Source organism: Cuculus canorus, chromosome 2, assembly GCF_017976375.1.
Source record: "Cuculus canorus isolate bCucCan1 chromosome 2, bCucCan1.pri, whole genome shotgun sequence".
Classification (NCBI taxonomy): Eukaryota; Metazoa; Chordata; class Aves; order Cuculiformes; family Cuculidae; genus Cuculus; species Cuculus canorus.
The window spans coordinates 124174065-124191172 of NC_071402.1; the positions used below are offsets into that span (position 1 = coordinate 124174065).

The 17108-nt window shown below is 40.6% G+C and overlaps 1 protein-coding gene across 3 annotated transcripts in view; it reads right to left on the bottom strand.

Annotated features, from left to right (window-relative positions):
* The window catches only part of CHN2 (chimerin 2), a 167768-nt gene that overhangs the window by 14091 nt on the left and 136569 nt on the right, over positions 1-17108 (bottom strand). For all 3 annotated transcript variants that reach the window (XM_054057528.1, XM_054057529.1, XM_054057530.1), the window contains exons 7-9: positions 10395-10472; positions 3671-3755; positions 1067-1240 (exon numbers count right to left, since the gene is read on the bottom strand). In XM_054057528.1, the coding sequence (XP_053913503.1) occupies positions 1067-1240; positions 3671-3755; positions 10395-10472 (337 nt within the window). The remainder of the gene's footprint in view (positions 1-1066; positions 1241-3670; positions 3756-10394; positions 10473-17108) is intronic.

Below are 17108 nucleotides of genomic sequence, written 5' to 3' on the forward strand. Positions count from 1 at the left end.
TACTTTGTTTTCTTAAGAATGAAATCACCTTCTTACATACTTCCACAGCAATTAAAGAAATCTAAAGATGTTGAAAAAACCAGAGAGAAGGCAGCAGAGTTTATCCTAATCAATAAATGAACAAGGAAGTGATTAGATGACTAATGCAATGTAGCTTCCTGCTATATCATCACAGTAAAGCTCTTCTGTCTTAGTCCAAACTATTCTTTCTGTTTGTCCCTGCAATGATGATATAATCCTGGTAGAGCTTTACAGAGCAGTGCAGGGGATTTACTTGTAAATCTTCGATTCATTTCAGTAGTTGATGCATGGCTTTGAAATCCCTATGGCTGATATCAGTGTGTTGCCGTGCAGATTACTTTGATGCCATGAATTCAACATTATGAGATTCCTATGCTGAAACCATGACTAACAGGGAAGTCTGGCTTATTGGGCAGTATAACATACACATTTGCTATCCAAAGCAAAAACACATGACGATTACTGTGTTGTGTTGGAAGGGATATGGTATTTCTTCAATCCGGCATGCTCCTACATAGCCAAAATCTGTCAAAAGCTGGAGCATGCCATTTGAGCTACAGCATCCATCAGTCAGTAGCTCAGCATTAGGCAAAATCTTGTGCAGTTTGTGGCATACCGCAAAATGCCACAGTGTGTGACCTCACTTGTCTGAGTCACTTATGTTCTCTTGTCCATAGTGTCCAGAAAGGTTATTAATAACGGGTTTGATTTCAACTGATTACTCTGAAATTGGAAGCATCCCTAGGTATGTTAAAAGAAAATAATGAGAAAAGACATATAAACATGAACCTAAAGTTCACCCCTTCCAGATTGTAACGTAATACATGTTTTTACATGTTTTCAGAAAGCATTTCAGGAAATTGCGTTATGAAATGTCATGATTTAATTTTCCTAGCTAATGCAAAAGAATGTATCACCTACACTAAAAAAAACCTTCTCTCATCCCGTCTTCAGTGTGCATGAGCATACTACCCTGTCCTAGCTTAGCACATAATTGAAGTCATCTTCATTTAACTGTGTCTGCTGCTTTCTGAAGCATACAAACCTCTTGCTTCGATCTCTCGAATGCATGAATCCACAACCATCGGTCTCTGGGTATTGTGGGCTTTCACTAGTGTGGTGAGATCGCAGCAGTAGACTCGCTTTATCCTCTTCAGGTCTGGTTGGCAGTCATTGGGCACATACTTGGAACACTGCTTATGTACGTTCAACCCGCAGTCTGTAAACAAAGTTAGCCAGGTTAATTAACTAATATTAGTACTGATAGTTCTGGTCTAACAATTTATTTCCTTGGGCCACATCACGCAAGGAGCATAACTTCCCCATCAGTCACCAAAGCTGGATAGAGATGAGAAAAATGAACAGGAAAACCTCCTGTAAAAATCTCATGATGGGCAAAGTGAACTCCAGCATAGCTGTTAAAAAAGCTATATAAGCTCTGAATGTCCTTCACAGACCTTTGAGCTGGAGGTGATCGCTGGAGGCATCTGGTACAGTTCACTGCCAGATACGTAGCTCTAGGTGTTGCGTTTGTAAGGACGTGGGACTTAACTTCTAAGTATTTTAGTTTAGCCTTTTATAAAATTAGCACAGTAATGACTGTCTTCTGCTGTCCAGCTTGTGGCTTAGCGCTGCTAATGGGCAAAGGACCTAAGTTTCACCTGAGCATTCAAACTGGGACAGTGCTCTAGGCTAGCTTGCCTCCCTTCCCATTCCACGTTCTTGCAGTGTCACATTTTGGCTCACTCTGCCACATCAGCAGCCTCCCTAACCCTGCATTTCACTGGTGACTAAAGTATCCCCTATGTTTAGTCTGTAGGTCAGTTCAGGCATACAAAATGCTGTGAAAAGCATGATGTAAAAAGTGTTTCATTTTACAAATAGTACTTCATGTCTTACCTGCTTTTAGTTGCATGGGTGGGTTTCTATTAACTTAAACATCACTGCTTGATCTCCAGAAATGGATTTTTTTCAAATAGAATCAAATATTCAGCAAAAGAAATTTATAAGCCTCAGTAAAGCAAAAGTAAAGTATCCTTGTGAGTTATATTATCTCACATAACTCTTACTCTGTTTTAATGCCCTCCCAGTCACGCCCATCACTGACAATATTTTTTTGGCTAACTTAACACGTTTAGTGTCATCATTAATAAGGGACTTACTGTTTTTTCATGTTGATTTCCTGCCCAAGCTATTAAAAATGAAAACCTGTTTTTATTACTTGAAGTTTATTTCCATATTATTTTCGATAAAATATTAATCAAGAAAAATCACTTATTACTACCAACACATCTACACATTTAATGGAATTGGTGGGTTTTGCCTGTTATTCCATAGTTATTATTGCATAATTATTGTTCTGCAAAATCTAAACAAATATGAGCAGCTGCAGTTAGGATCCTCCCTATATTGTTTTCAGTGCCGTTCTCCAAGCATGTGAAATTAAATTCAAATGTGTCTGCCTACTTAGAGTTAAATGTTGGTAATTTAATAAGGGAGAGTTATATGTTTCATACTAAATAAATAAGCCTTTTTGCAAGTTTAATATTTTATGTATGTGAAAAAATATAGCTCTATTCATTAGCAAGGTCAGTTTTTGCACACTTGGCTGGAAGATCAACTAGTTTGAAAAGCAAACTACTATTAATCTTCCTCTTATTAAATGTCCTCATATTCTTTGTGTTATCATTACCCATCTGAAGGCAGAGAAGATGTAGCAGTAACTGAGACTGTGCTTGTTAAATCTTTGCATTTGTGAAAGATATTACATCCCTTCAAACTGCTGTCCAAATTTTAGGTAACAATCACCTCCTCTACCCATGCAAGGCAGATGTTGGGGGCAGATGTGTTTGGTGTCAATCTGAGACTACAAATGCCTGAAGGTCAGGGCAGGGAGAGGTAAGACAGAAGCATATTCGGCTGAGACATGGCAAGGATCGAAGGCCCACAGAAAGAAGCTATGAAACCTCATTTGCAATGCACCAAACACCAGTTTACTTGCTGAATCCAAAAGCTCATGATGTGATGATTATTGCTTTTTTTACAAGATGGTTTATTTTTCAGAAAAAAACCCCATGAAATTTATAGTAATTAAAATTCTATTAAAATGCTGATACACCTATAGAGACACCAAAAAACTGATCCTTCTGGGAACAAGGAGGTTGTATTTTTTGCTTTCTCTCAAGGTAGGATACATAAGGCTTGCAGCAATGCATGGTATTTTTATAGGAAACAGGTGCCAATCTTTTTGTAGACAAGGGCACTTCTCAGCCATTGGTGACAAAAAGATGAGATATGAAGCCTCATTGCTGGCTATCTCTGCCATTTACAAAGCTTGTTTTTTTAAGACATAAAACCATTCAGGGATAACTTAAGGACACCATAAAGAAGAGTTCTTAATATATACACCAAGGCACATGGATGACCAAGGTACTACTGAAAGGATGTCACCCTCAGCAACAAAGGACTGGTGGCTTTGTTTCTAAGTGAGCTACTGGGGAAAATGACAGCACTCTTAACTTGAGCAGAAGGATTTCTTGCCTTGTTCTGTAAAGTAATCCCTACCGCACCTCCTGCAGGGCATGCAGGCGGGGGGTGGGAGGGATGCCTGAGCATTTAGAGAAAAAGACAGAAAACGTTAAAGGGCTACCTGAACACCTCACTCCCTGAGCGATGAGACCCCACATGAAGTTGGCGCAGTATTCACACCAGTGCGGACCTCGAAATGTATGGACCTGTAATACAAATTGGGAGGGGGGAAGAAATGGAGTTACTGCGAGGCAGATGGTCTGACAGATGGAATAACTGAAATGGATAAACAACAGAAGACTCAGTAGGAGTAAATCTTTAGCACACAGTGCCCACATCTTTCCAAAGTCTAGATGAAATAAACCACGGGAACAAAAATTCGCTTTGATCTTGAAGTTTATCTTTCAATAGGCTTAACATAACAGAGAACCGAGATGTATACAGCACTGAAAAAAAATCAGTTTTGCTAGCTGACATTTTAGCTATAGCAGAGGGGAGGAAACCAGGCTCACTATTCAAAGGAGAAAAAAGTAAAGCTAATAACCCAGGAACTGTAGGTAAGTACTTTTATTTGAGTAGATCAAACAAAACAGGAATTATTCAAACACTCTTCAATAGATCGCTTGAAAGTAGAGGAAATGCAGTGACAGAAAGTCCCTTTGAATGTATCATGTTTTGGCTCCCCATAAACACGTGTGACCACAGATGTGGTGTAAGGCCCATGTTATAAGAGCACCAGGCAGGTTCATGCTATGACTACAGCACTGCATATATATTTATGTGCCCTTCAACACTGAACAAAACTCAAGGCTGTTGCTGTGAATTTGTATCAGAGGTGATAGTGAATGCTTTGCGCAGCCACTCCAGGCAGTAGTTAGGCAATGATTTGATTTTGCACACTAGAATCCTTTAGTGACAAAAGCAAACAAAACCCTTCACCACTGTAGTAAGTAAACTGAACTTACATAGGGAAAAGATGTCAGTAGGGTCTTTTCAGCAGAGCAAACTTCCTTTCACTACAGCCCATGGATGACTAAATAAGGAGGAATAAAATGACATGCATGCTGACAGAGTCCATGGCTCCCCAGCCAGGTTTTATACAGCACTGTTGCTTCCTCCACTGCCTTCCCAAAGGCGACAGCGGAAGACCTTTTTATTTAAGATGTATACTCTAGTAAAGTAAGCATTTAATTTTCAATGAAAATACGGGTAAATAGTGAGGTCTACACCTGTGTGAATGGACATGGTATGAGCCAGTTCTGGCCAGAGACTTAATTGAGCTCAACCAAATATAAACCATGCACGGTCCAGCTGCTAATGCTTCCTTTTCCTTCTCTCTGCTCTTATTTACCTGTTTGGTGGATGGCTGAAAGACCACTTTCACCTCCTGGGATGCAGAAAGCTGCTCTTTACTTTTCATAGAGCAAAAAATTGGTCATTGCCCTTTTCAGATAAACTTGATGAAGTTTTAAGCCAAGCTTTGGGCTGCTAATGTTTTGTTCCCCATTCATCTGTGGGATCACACTTAAACAGGTCTGTACTCTTCAGTCCACCCCCAGGAAGATAAAGTATTGTGATTATAATACAGACTTTTCTGTCTGATTTAGTGATAAAAATGTAAGCCTGACCACAAATGACTCCTGACCAACTACTCACAGTCAATAGCTGCATGCAAGCTTAAAGCAATAGAAATTCTTCTTCCCTTTTCATAGTAAAGGATCTAAACTGGAATGTCTGACATGTCGTATTCTTTTTTGAAATGGTATTTTACCTTTCAGAAAAATGTCTATCATTACCACTGGGAAACAACACTTCGCAATGAAGTTTGAGATAAGTAGATAGATATATATACACATCTTGCTCATTTCATACCTTATTTTTTTTTTTTTTGTAGGGTGGCTATCATAAATTCCAGACAAGGTTTTTAGTGGGGGTAAATGTCTATATATAACATCAGCTGATGACCCAGGTTTCAGACATATGCTCTCTGTAACCTTCAGTGGATACAAAACTACAGATAAAACCAATTATGCTTGCATATTTACCATTTTTAGATTTATAACCACATAATTAGAAGTTCTGCATCTGCATTTAATTGGGGGTGCAAGTCATCTCCTGTGGGAAGATAGCTAACTATATCTTCCGCTTTGCGGCGATTTACAAAAGCTAACCTTGTTAGAAGTGGCTGTAAAAGCTCATTCAGGATTTTTAAAACCGCACCATTTCACCTTTAAAGTCCATCACAGTTGCTAGGATATTTGGAGCCTACTTGCTCACTTTACATAAAGCTTGTTTCAGCTGATCTCATTGTGGCATATTTACAAAATAGTAGCTGATTACTCCTTGATCTCTCCTGTCATTAATGGGGAAGTCATCAATGCTGACGAAGGGCACCACCTGAAAAGTGCTGACTGTGCACCCTCCCCTTATTCCCTTCAGCTTGGTGGCCCTCAAAGCTTTAGCCCTTTATTTGTTCACTTCAATTTTTCATGGATCCTTATTTTAGCTCAAAAAAAAAATAGAAATGGCAAATTCCCAACTGGAATGCCCCCAACTAGAATGCCCTGAGAACAGTGAGTCTGGTCAAGCTGAAACAGGGAAGTATTCGCTATGTCTAACTGCAAAAGGGAGACCTTAAGAAGTTTCTAGATGAAAGTGAAAAAATCTCTTAAGATGCAGTTTTGAACTGAGTCTCTTATGGCTTGCCATTAATTTTAAAGAAATAATGAAGGAAGTCTATTCTTACGAACACAACACCGGAACGCAGCCCAAAGCTCAGTTTTCAATCGTAAATGGGAATTGTGCCTGCAAAACTCATCCCTATTTTAAACAAGAAGAGGTCTTAGGTTTTTGAGATGGGTTTCTAGGTTTTGCCTCATCCTTTGTAACCACATCATTACAAACAGACAGGGCTTTGATTTTTGGAAACATGATCAAGATGTATTTATTATTAGTCCTTATCCTATCTTGCAGTCTCAGGAGATCCGTCTGTGTATATACACCATAAAGTTTGGGCTACAGATGACACATAATTCCAACTTTTAAGAATTTACAGGGAAGTATTTCTTCGTATAAGCCAAACCCATAATACTTCAGACTCTATATTTCACTTTTCTTTTCCAGTCTTTCATCTCCTTTTCAAAGAGTCTAACTCTTACCTTCTTCACTCTGCCTCCTTTCCAGCTTCAAGTCTTTCAACAAGAAGTTGATTCCTTACATTCATCCTATCTTCTCTGCTGGACTATCACACCCTACATGCATGTCGCTTCTTATTGACTTCTCACCTTCACCCATCAGCCCTCTGGTGTCCTTGCTTCCAATAGGCAGAATTCCAACCATGGGTGCTATCACATTCAATTTTAGTCTGCATCTGACCCATGTTCACAGAGGAAGAAACTAAGACCACAGGAATGCCAACACAGTGGCAAAAATCCACACCAAAACCCCCTAACCAACACTGTAGAAACAAAATAAAAATTGCCTTGAACTGAAGTGCATGTTTTTTAATTATTATATGGTGCTGGTTTTGAGACAATTTTGTTGTTTATCTGGCTGGGTTTGAATATTTTTCTATTTGCCTCTAAAGAAAATAAGAGTTTTTTCAGACTATTGCCTGAATATACATGCATTTGTACTCTCCTGTGGACTCCTGCTGAACCTGAGCTATTTACAGGGAAGAAAAGCTGACTCTGCTGTTATTTTGCTTAAACACATACGCATAATCTTCATGATGTCTGTAGAAAATGCCTCCCCCAAACTCTTTGTCTCCCAGAAACAGGATTTTTCTGCAGTGATTAACACAGGGGGAAGTTTATCCCAGAGCCTTCTTTATCCCAGCAGATCTACTGACTTTTCAGTAATCACCTGCCTTTACTCCTGTCTGCAGATGGGATCTACCCATGCCACAGTGGCAAACAGGGACAATATTGTGGTAAATGCACATTATTCGGTTGTATTTGCTCAACTAAAGCAGCACAGATGCCCTCTCACGAATTCCCAGCCTAAAACAAAATGCATGGAGCATCCTCAAACTCCACACTGCTGCAGTCGGACACAAGGTCGACCTCATCACCAGGTGGGACCTCGCTGAAGTTGGCAGGTAAAGCACATCCCAAAGAGCCTGCTGGATCCTGACTGTAACGAGATGCAAGAGGACTTAGCGATCCAGTTAGGCTGACGCCCACAGAGTTACAGAAATACCTCTGTGTTTTTCTAAACATGGCTTCAGAGATTTATTCTTCTTCCTGAATTATGGTATGTCTACACTAGCTTATGCAAAGTTGTCCCGCCAGACAGACGCCAGCTCCAGACCTAAACCCATGTGACTGTGTTGTGTGCTCAGGACGAACCCAGCTCAACAAATCAGTCTGGATCCTAAATCTTTTTTTGTTCATTTGCCTTGAGTGCCTTGAAATTTGAAAGAGAGACTGAAGGAGAAAGCATGGATGCTCAGAATGGCATAACCCAGCATCCTTACTTTCCAAACTCCAGCACTTCTTTTTAATTTTTATATTAGCTTGGGAAGGATGGAGAAAGATCCATCCTTGCTCTGAATTTGCATCATGAGTCTATTTCTTTTGTTCCTTCTTTCTTCTAGTAGATGAGAACTTTGGTGTAAGATCTACAAAGATATCATGAACTTCACTAAAAATGTGCCCTTCATTTTCACAATTCTTCATGGCTAAAGGACAAAAGCTAGAGAGTGCTTGTTTGTTCGTGAAGAATTGCCTATGGCAGGATTATGATGGACACTGGACACGTAACCTTTGTCCCTATGAACTGGGATGAATGATACAATACATGTCAGTATTCACTTAAAAATGAGGAAGACAACTCTTTGAGTGTCTGCAAAATAGTGTTCTCCTTCAGATAAACCTGATATCATCATAGCTTAAGAGCTGTCAAAAGCCATTAAGTATTTTGCCCCAAAACATTTGCCCTATAAAGCCATTCTCACTTTTAAATAATTTCTTAATCCTTTTATAGAATGAATATGGGATATATTAAAGACACTAGACTTCAATTTATCCATCTTTTAAACCTAAATATTCTACTCTAACCATTCTATCCACATTTTTTATTCAGCCAGAAATGCTTTAATATAGTCCTTTGTAAAACTAACTGTATTTGCATAGTGAACATATTTGTTCATTAAGTAAATGTAACACTTTTGATCGGCCTTTCTGGACAATTTATTTTTTTTACTGTTTCTTCCCTAAGTTTTTTATTGCCTTTATAAGGACAAAACAGTAATTTTCTGCTGTCAAGCTTTTGAATACATATATATTTTAATCATGTGATTTTCCAGTTAAACTATGACTCTTTTGAAACAGAAACAGAGACTGTACAACAACTGGATTGTGCAAATGCAAAGTTAGCTGGGCACACGTCCAATTATGAATCAAAGCCAAAAAAAAGGGAATTTTGAAGAGGAAAGAATGCATGGGTCAAAGTAGAAATAAATCTCAGTCATGAGAAAATATTTTCTAGTTAAACTAAAATAGTTTTGATATTAAAATGATAATGAAGGCAAAAGTCAGAAGAATGAAGGTTGGTTTAATCGAGCAAGAAAACACAGATTATTTCCCCTATTTCCTTCAGTGATGATCAGTGAGATAAATATTGACTTTTCTGTAGACTGGGCCAAGAAGAGGGAATGAGAAGAGGGATGCTACTATTTGTTTTGCTCACTAACATTACATTATTGATTTACCAACTACAACAGAAGCGCTGCAGAGGAGAGCAAAGCCTGCATGGCAGAATATGTAGAAAAATAAGAAGTGAAGCTTTTTTGCTAAACCGGGAAATCAGTGAAATTATTTTAATTACTGCTTCTTTTTTGACAGGCCTGAGGTGAATATCAGAAAAGTCTCTTTCTGCTAATGAACTGAACCATTCTGACAGTGACCCAGATCAGTACCCTCAAGGAGCATTCAGTAAATTGAGGTTTCAAAGCTGAGATGTATTCGTTTCTTGTCTTGTTACTCCCTTTATTGTCTCTCTATCCATCCCAATAAGCATCAACCCACAATTTGACAGCATTAGATACGGTAACTTGCTGGCATACTCTGAAACCAGCACAGTCCTTTTGGCAAAACATTTTAGCACAAGCTGCCTGGAAGGTCTGTTTCCAAAGCTGAGTCACTTCCCTGCTGCAGCATGACAGACACAGCACTTAGGGGAAAAAAGCTAAGAATCTGATTTTGTATGGATAAGACAGCAAAATGATGATCCATTTAAACATCCCTGTGTTTGTCCAGCTATTTGGTTTTGCTTGACATGCAAACACAAGCTCAGATCCTATAGCTCAGTGGGACCCTGAGGGCACTTCCTTAGCATATGGTGGTGGAACAAAAGCTGGGAGACAATACCACCGCTGCACTCTGCTTTATTGTTAGGGAGCACCCGAGCTCCCTCAACTCCTTCTGAAAACCAAAATGATCCAAAATGTTTGCTGGTAAAGTCCTAGTGGCTTCTGAAAATAGCTAGACTTCGAAAAGGGGCTTTTTCATAATTTAAAAAAGTATACATTTTAGGATAAAGACAATAAATACGAAGGACTTTTTTTTCTGAACAAAAAGAAAGCTGAATCTAGGCAAAAAGAACTAAAATACCCATCAAATATTGTAGTGAGCAGCAAAACTGCTATTTGAATTAAGTGTCTGTGTAGAAGTATATTAAGAATGCAGTCAAGGACACTTAAAGTAGAAAGTAAAATGTTTTTTCTAACACTGTTCTCAGAGCTAGTATGGATGGGTACATGAAAACCCTATCACAGTAGAAAAAAAAATGTGAGGCATCAAACCAAAACTTTTTAGCCAAAAATAATAGGAAGTTGTGCTTACCTTAAAATTGTGTGCTTTTTCATAGTTGAAGTGGTTGTCATTTTGAGTTAAGGCTGCTCTTCTTACCAAGGAGGTGATCTGTGAATAGGCAAAGAGTTTCAGAGGTTGCCACAAAAGTGCCCCCTTGACTCCCACCTTCACCCCCAGGGCCACGGCAAGGAGCTCTTGGCGCTTCCTTCCTCGCTTTGACTTGTGAACAACGGCACAGCTTTTCTCATTTTCCAGCCACAGATCCTCTGAGAACATAGCGCTGGGATCCCAAATCTTTTCCCTGTCTTCCTCGGTGCCTGGGAGCCTGACTGTAGTCAGTATAGTACAGTTTGTCCAACTGCTTCTGATGTTAGACAGCAGATTTGAAGCAGCTGCAGCCCATTCTGCCGAGACCTCTGGCATGTGACTTGAATGGGCCGTCTTGTGGGACGGAAGGAGCTTCTGCATCTGAATAAGTAACGGCCTGTGCCGTGCGTGCAATTTCTTAAGGCAGATGTGTGCCTCAAACAATAGCCCGAATTCATACACTGAGCAACCTTCCCCCGACCCCTCCCTGAGCGGTGGTCTCCTGCTAGATGCTGCCAAAATGCATTACAGCTTCACGCCCAAAAGCATTTCCAGGGACAGATCACTTCAACTCCACAGCATGTTAAAAATGAACAAACAAACAAAAACCCCCAGGAAAGCCCACACAACTGAATCCGATGCTGCATCCAATTACACTCAGACTCGGAGACTTATCAGCCAGCAGTCTGCATGCCAGCAGATTAAGACCTTAAAACCATAATGATTGTTTAATCTTACAGGGCTAAAAATCTCTCTTTTTTTTTTTTTTCCATATCCTGTACAAAGGAAAAAAATCCAGCAGCAGTCCAAGCATTAATAGCAATTTTATGCCGTGTTTTAAACTGGAACATTTTGTCCATGTGCACTTGGTAGCATAGATATAGCTCACTGTCAGGGAAAGTTGAAAGCCCAGCTGGGTTGATTCAGGTTAGGAAACCTTCGAACCCTGTGCAGTGCTCAAGTGAAAGCAGGGGAGTGGATGTAAGAAGACAATGCGCACAGCCCTGTTGGCAGAACAGGGTCTGCAAGGTAGCAAGAGCAGCCATCCTTTGCCTTGGTTATGTGTGTCAGCAGATTTGGAGCGTGTGTGTGTCAAGCGATTTCTAGTTAAAGCCCAGGGACAGGAGGGATCTGGAGTCTGACCAGTCTGTGCTAGAGCTTGTAGTATTACTTTGGGTACCCGTTTCACTTCTTTACAGGCAGGTAGTTCCCCATTCCAGGACACAGATGTGTCACCAACATCCCCTGGGAAGCACGCTCAGTACCCCCTACCCACCAGCTTCCCTCGCTCCAGTTCCCCTCTCCTGCTCCCTTACCGAATATGCCCATTCTCCATTCATAAGAGGAGGATGGGAGTTAATCCTCAGCAGAGCACTGTAAGATTTAATTCTCTAAGGTGTGTTTAATACTCAAGATGCTGTGACAGAGAAAATCAGAGGGTTACCAGCGCTACTGGGAAAACATCCTCTTTGAACTAGAGACAGTAAAGACCGTATCAGACCTTTAAAGTCTGCCTCACTTCAACTTACCAAGAAAACATGGGAAATTGAAGGATGTAATTCACTCACGTTAACTTGTGAAGCTAACTTGACTCTTTTTTTTTCTTTTTCAGTCTGCTTTTACCTCAGGCTGAAAAGTCTAATTCACTTACTAAAACCTCCACCGTATAGATTGCCTGCTTTTACTAAAAGCAATGCTCTCCCGATTTGAAAGCCTGTGGGGACAGATGGTCAGTCGTCAGCAACATCAGGCCATGCAATTTCTCATAGTGCCCTACTTAGGGTTTCCAAGAAGTTGTGCAACCTGCAAAATCAGCTTCTCAGTTATAGAATGATGCACCTATTTTTATGTATAGCATACACAATTCCTTTCTTTTCCAGCACCCTGCAGCACCTCTTTTTACATACTCCCATCCTCCAAAGCTTCTGCTCCTCAGTAGGGAGGATTTCCACACAACCTCATTGCTCCCTGAGCTGTTCCTGCTTGCCCAGCCTTTCCCTAGAGCTCAGCACTATTATCTGACCACCAGTGACAATTGGCTGTGATGTATGTATTAACATTGCTCTGCCTGGAGGAAATCCCTGCTGCTCTTCCATATGTCCTCCTGCTAGCAAGCCCCAATTTCTGCCAGCTTAGGACTTTTATCTGCTTTCCAAAAGATAAAGACAGACTATACTTCCCCAGGTCTCTCTCAATGTACTTCAAGAGATGAGGAGCACTGGTTTTAGGGACATCTCTGACCCCATCAGTGGCAATGGCTTCAGTTTGGGCCACCAGGGAGGAAACTAAGAAGCAGCTTGAAGTTCTTATCAGATTCCAGTTTCTTTCCTCAGTACCATTTAACATGTATTTAATATTTATCTAGAAGAAAATCCTCAAACTAGCTCTGAGTTGTTAGACACCTCTGAAGCTACAGCATCTAAATCCCCATATATACCTAAGCTTCTTTCTCTCTGACTTCCAGCATAACAGATCCAAAGTCAGAGAGAGGGCACTTTCCTAATAATGCTCTAATATTTGTATTTATGTCACTAGACTGATAAAAATCCCATTATATAACCAATATTTTTTACATAACATGGCATATTTGATATTCAAGCTAAAGGCTTACAATGACACATCTTGGAATTTCTGTTTAATAAGCTATTTTTGGAATATCAGAGTGTCATCCTGGGATCAGACATACAGTACTGTAGTTAATGGAAACTCTGAGTGTTTGCACAGAAGCATTAAACTTAATAGACTTGGAGGAGGACAGGTCAGCCAAACCAGTTCATATGACTAAGGCAGATCAGTATTTACTGTTTATTGTATATAAAATTTTATTTATCCCCTAGGTTGCTTTTTCTGCCTTGCTTGGGTCCTGTTTAGATAGTTGTTTAATGGGACCCATTGCAAACACAGGATGTGTACAGAAGGCCAACAGGGAGTGTATCCTCTTAAGAAGCTTAATCATACAGAATCCTACCAGGTTTGGTGTCTAAAATGGTGCTGTAAAACTGCCATGAGCTGGACCACACATATAACCCCTTCTCTCTCTAAATATAACACAAAGAGCAGCAACAGCAATTTTTCATGAGCAACCAGTTCCAACATAGGCTCTCTTTTATCCATTTCCTTTTTTCTTAATACAAAATGTGTTGTATATGGTGTCAAGTGCATCTCTTGATCAAGTTAGCCTGGAGCTAAGGAGGAGAATGCCAGCAGCTAAAAATATTATTGCTGGTTGTCACTGAACGTCTAACCTAGTGAAGGCTGAAAGGCAAATATGGGATTTCTGCTTAACACGTGTTTTTAGTTTACTAGTCTCTCTGTAAAACACATGTACTGTATAGCAAATTGGGCATATGCAGCAAAATGGATGTCATTGAACCAGAATAATACGATTAGGAAAGGGGGGGAAGGAGGGTGAACTCAGCTGTTGCGCCATTTCCAGCATGCCTTTACAGAGTGAGCTGAACCACACCATTGTCTCTCCTCTCAAACACTGGTGTCTTGTTTGCTAACAAAGGCCTCAGGGGTAGGAAAGAACAAATTTAAGTATGAAAAGCGTTTGGTTTTGTACATATTGCATATTTCTGTCGTAGTCACATGGGCAACACTGAGAACTCACTGGAAGCGAGTAGCAGGGGAACTTCACATGCCACCTGGCTCCTCTGTGCCAGCTCCAGCGTGCTAGGAAGAGATGTGGGAGCAATGGCTCCTCTTCCCCAGCTGCTGCTTTGGTACAGAGTGGCAGATCCTTGACGCTTTACCTGCCGAAGGGCACAACTGCAGTGGGCAGAGCAGAGGCATGCGCAGGTCTCCTTGGATGATACCAGAAGCGAAAGGGAGATTGCTCTGTGATGAGGAATTGTGACAAATCCATGACCGATCTCTAACCAAACACACTTAACACTGCACATAGATACAGTCATAGGTCAAACAAAGGCCTGTTTCCTTGCAGGCACTGCGTACTCGGTATTCTGTCAGACAGATTATGCTTGCTCAATTGCAAGCACACTGTGGAGATGACACACAGTGCAGGAATTTTGCAGCTATTGGGTTTTTCCTGGTTTTCTCCCACAATACTCTCAGAAGACAATGCTGGTGAGGTAGGCAGTGGTCTAAGCGTGCTCTCAGCAAAACACAAGGGAAATGATAGCAAATGCTAGGCAGCCAAAGGTCCTTGCCACCCCACAATGCCGCCAGCCAGTGCCTCCCACTGCCATGGCACGAGGCTTATGGGCTGCTGAAACAGTGGGAAAAAAACAAGCTCCAAATAGAAAACATATTGAACATGAAGCAGAGCACTGTGGCGCTTGCAACCCAACCCTGCAAAACCCACTTCCCTAAGAAACCCTCCCTTTGTTGGGAAGGCTCTTGATGTCAGTTAGGTGAACAGAGACTGCTGAGGTGAGCAGGGCCAGGAAGCTCCACAACACAAAGCTTGGGGTTAGGAAAGGGGTCAGACTACACAGAAACTGGGCTGTTGCTTCTCTCTGGTTTGCTTTTGGGGAAAAGACAATCTACTTGCTTCCACAGAATCAAAAATAGACAAAAACTACTAGCATTAACTAGCTGCCACGCTCTTCTGTTCAACCGAGCTCCTACTGCAATCGCTGAGAGCTGCCACTGAATGCAGGTCTGTCTGAGCTTCTCAAGGGTGCCGTCTTGCCTACTAAAAACCCAATAGTCTCTTGTTTCCAGGAAAAAAATTCCTTTCAGTTGAGCTGGACCTCAGAAAACTGAACACTGACATTGAAGAAAAAGCACTAGTCTTTTTTTAAAGTATTATGATATAGCTATTGTTTTGCTTTTTATTCCTCCAAGTTTCAACTTACTTTTTTTTTAAAAAATAACAACTGGTCCTTCTGCAAATCATGAGCCTGAGGAATTGCCAATAATACTCTGGAAGTGTTTATGGCAGCAGATTACATACACTGGGCTATATTCTGGAGAGCCCGAGTATACTACCATCACCACCAATCCCACCTATCTTTTCAGGACAACCCACTTCAGAGCAAAAAGAGCTGCTCATTTAGGAGGACTCCTGCAGTAAGTGCTCTGAAGTAAAAAAAAATATTAAAATTTTAATCTTTATATGTCTCCTAAATTAATGTGATTGACTGTTTATCATCATCATCATAGTGACCAGATGTGATTTATATGTGCACTTCTTTCTGAAAGGGTATTTGATTCCCTCCCTGATGAAAGATATAATTTCCCTACAGCAAATGGAAATATAATCTCCCTTAAACTTCAGATCCCTTTTCTAAAATCCTTCTCAAATAGATTTTTCTGTACACATCATGATTATTTTTCTCAAAACAATGTAGTGAACCAAACAATACAGCAGGCAAAGGTGAAACACTGAAGAATCAGTAAGGTTCTAGCAAGACTATTATTAAAAATAACAATTGCTGTAAGCCTCTTATAGAGTATTAATATAATAAATTACTGTCTATTTTGGAACAACAACTGGAGGTTACATCAAGTGGCACGCAATTACATAGTCATCACCAATTAAAAACATAATGGGCAGACTAAACTCTGTTATGTTATCAGGCAATTGTATCACTTGATATGCTAAGATGTCCATTTCTCACCCACCTTTGTATTTAATAAGTACAAAATAGTATTTTGACCTATCATTTTTGTAAACTGTAGTAAACGTGCATTGTATTACAGACGCATTGTTGATATCAAGGAAGGAATAGTCCAGAAATAAAGAAAGGATCTAGGTATGGGATGAATTAGTTCAGTGTTTCCCCTGAATAACCCTGCAGAGATTAACATGGTAACACCAGGTGTAGCCTATTTATTGCCTTGAGTTCCTTTACTCCTACTCTCTCATTTATCCTTCCCAGTCTATCACCATGCTTGTCAAGATTATTAACGATGCTTTCCTGGCCAAGTTCATAAGCCTTTCCTCTGTGCTCTAATATTCATGACCCAAACCATAGCAGAGGGATGGAAAAGTGGGGGTGTGAGAGCTAAGCAAGGCAGATGAGAACAGAACCAGGTGCTGCTGCCACCCAAGAGGAAGAGGAGCACCAGCATGGTGAGTCTGCAGGAGCCACTCCACGTACAAACAGGGCTTCCTCAGAAAACTGCACTGAATTTATTTCTGAATTACTTCTTGTTTTCTGTATGAATGCAACACACGAGTGACTGAATTTGACTGACTGTAATGTGTGTGAAAGAGTACTGTTATCACATCTAGAAATTAAAGTGTATCTATGATAATAATCATAGAATGGTTTGTGTTGGATGTGACCTTAAAGATCATCTAGTTCCAACCCCCCTGCTGTGGGAAGGGACATCTCCAATCAGACCCGGCTGCGCAAGGCCCCATCCAACCTGTCCTTGAAGACTTCCAGGAGGCGACACCCACAGCTTCCCTGGGCAACCTGTTCTAGTGTCTCACCACCCCCATCGTGAAGAATTTCTTCCTAATGTCTAGTCTAAATCTTCCCCTCTCCAATTTGTAGCCATTCCCCTTGCCCTATCACTACATGCCCTTGTAAAAAGTCCCTCTCCTGCTTTCTTGTATGCCCCCTTCAAGTACTGGAAGGCCGGTATAAGAAGCCTTCTCTTCTCCAAGCTGAACAGCCCCAACTCTCTCAGCCTGTCCTCATACCAGAGGTGCTCCAGCCCTCTGATCATCCTTGTAGC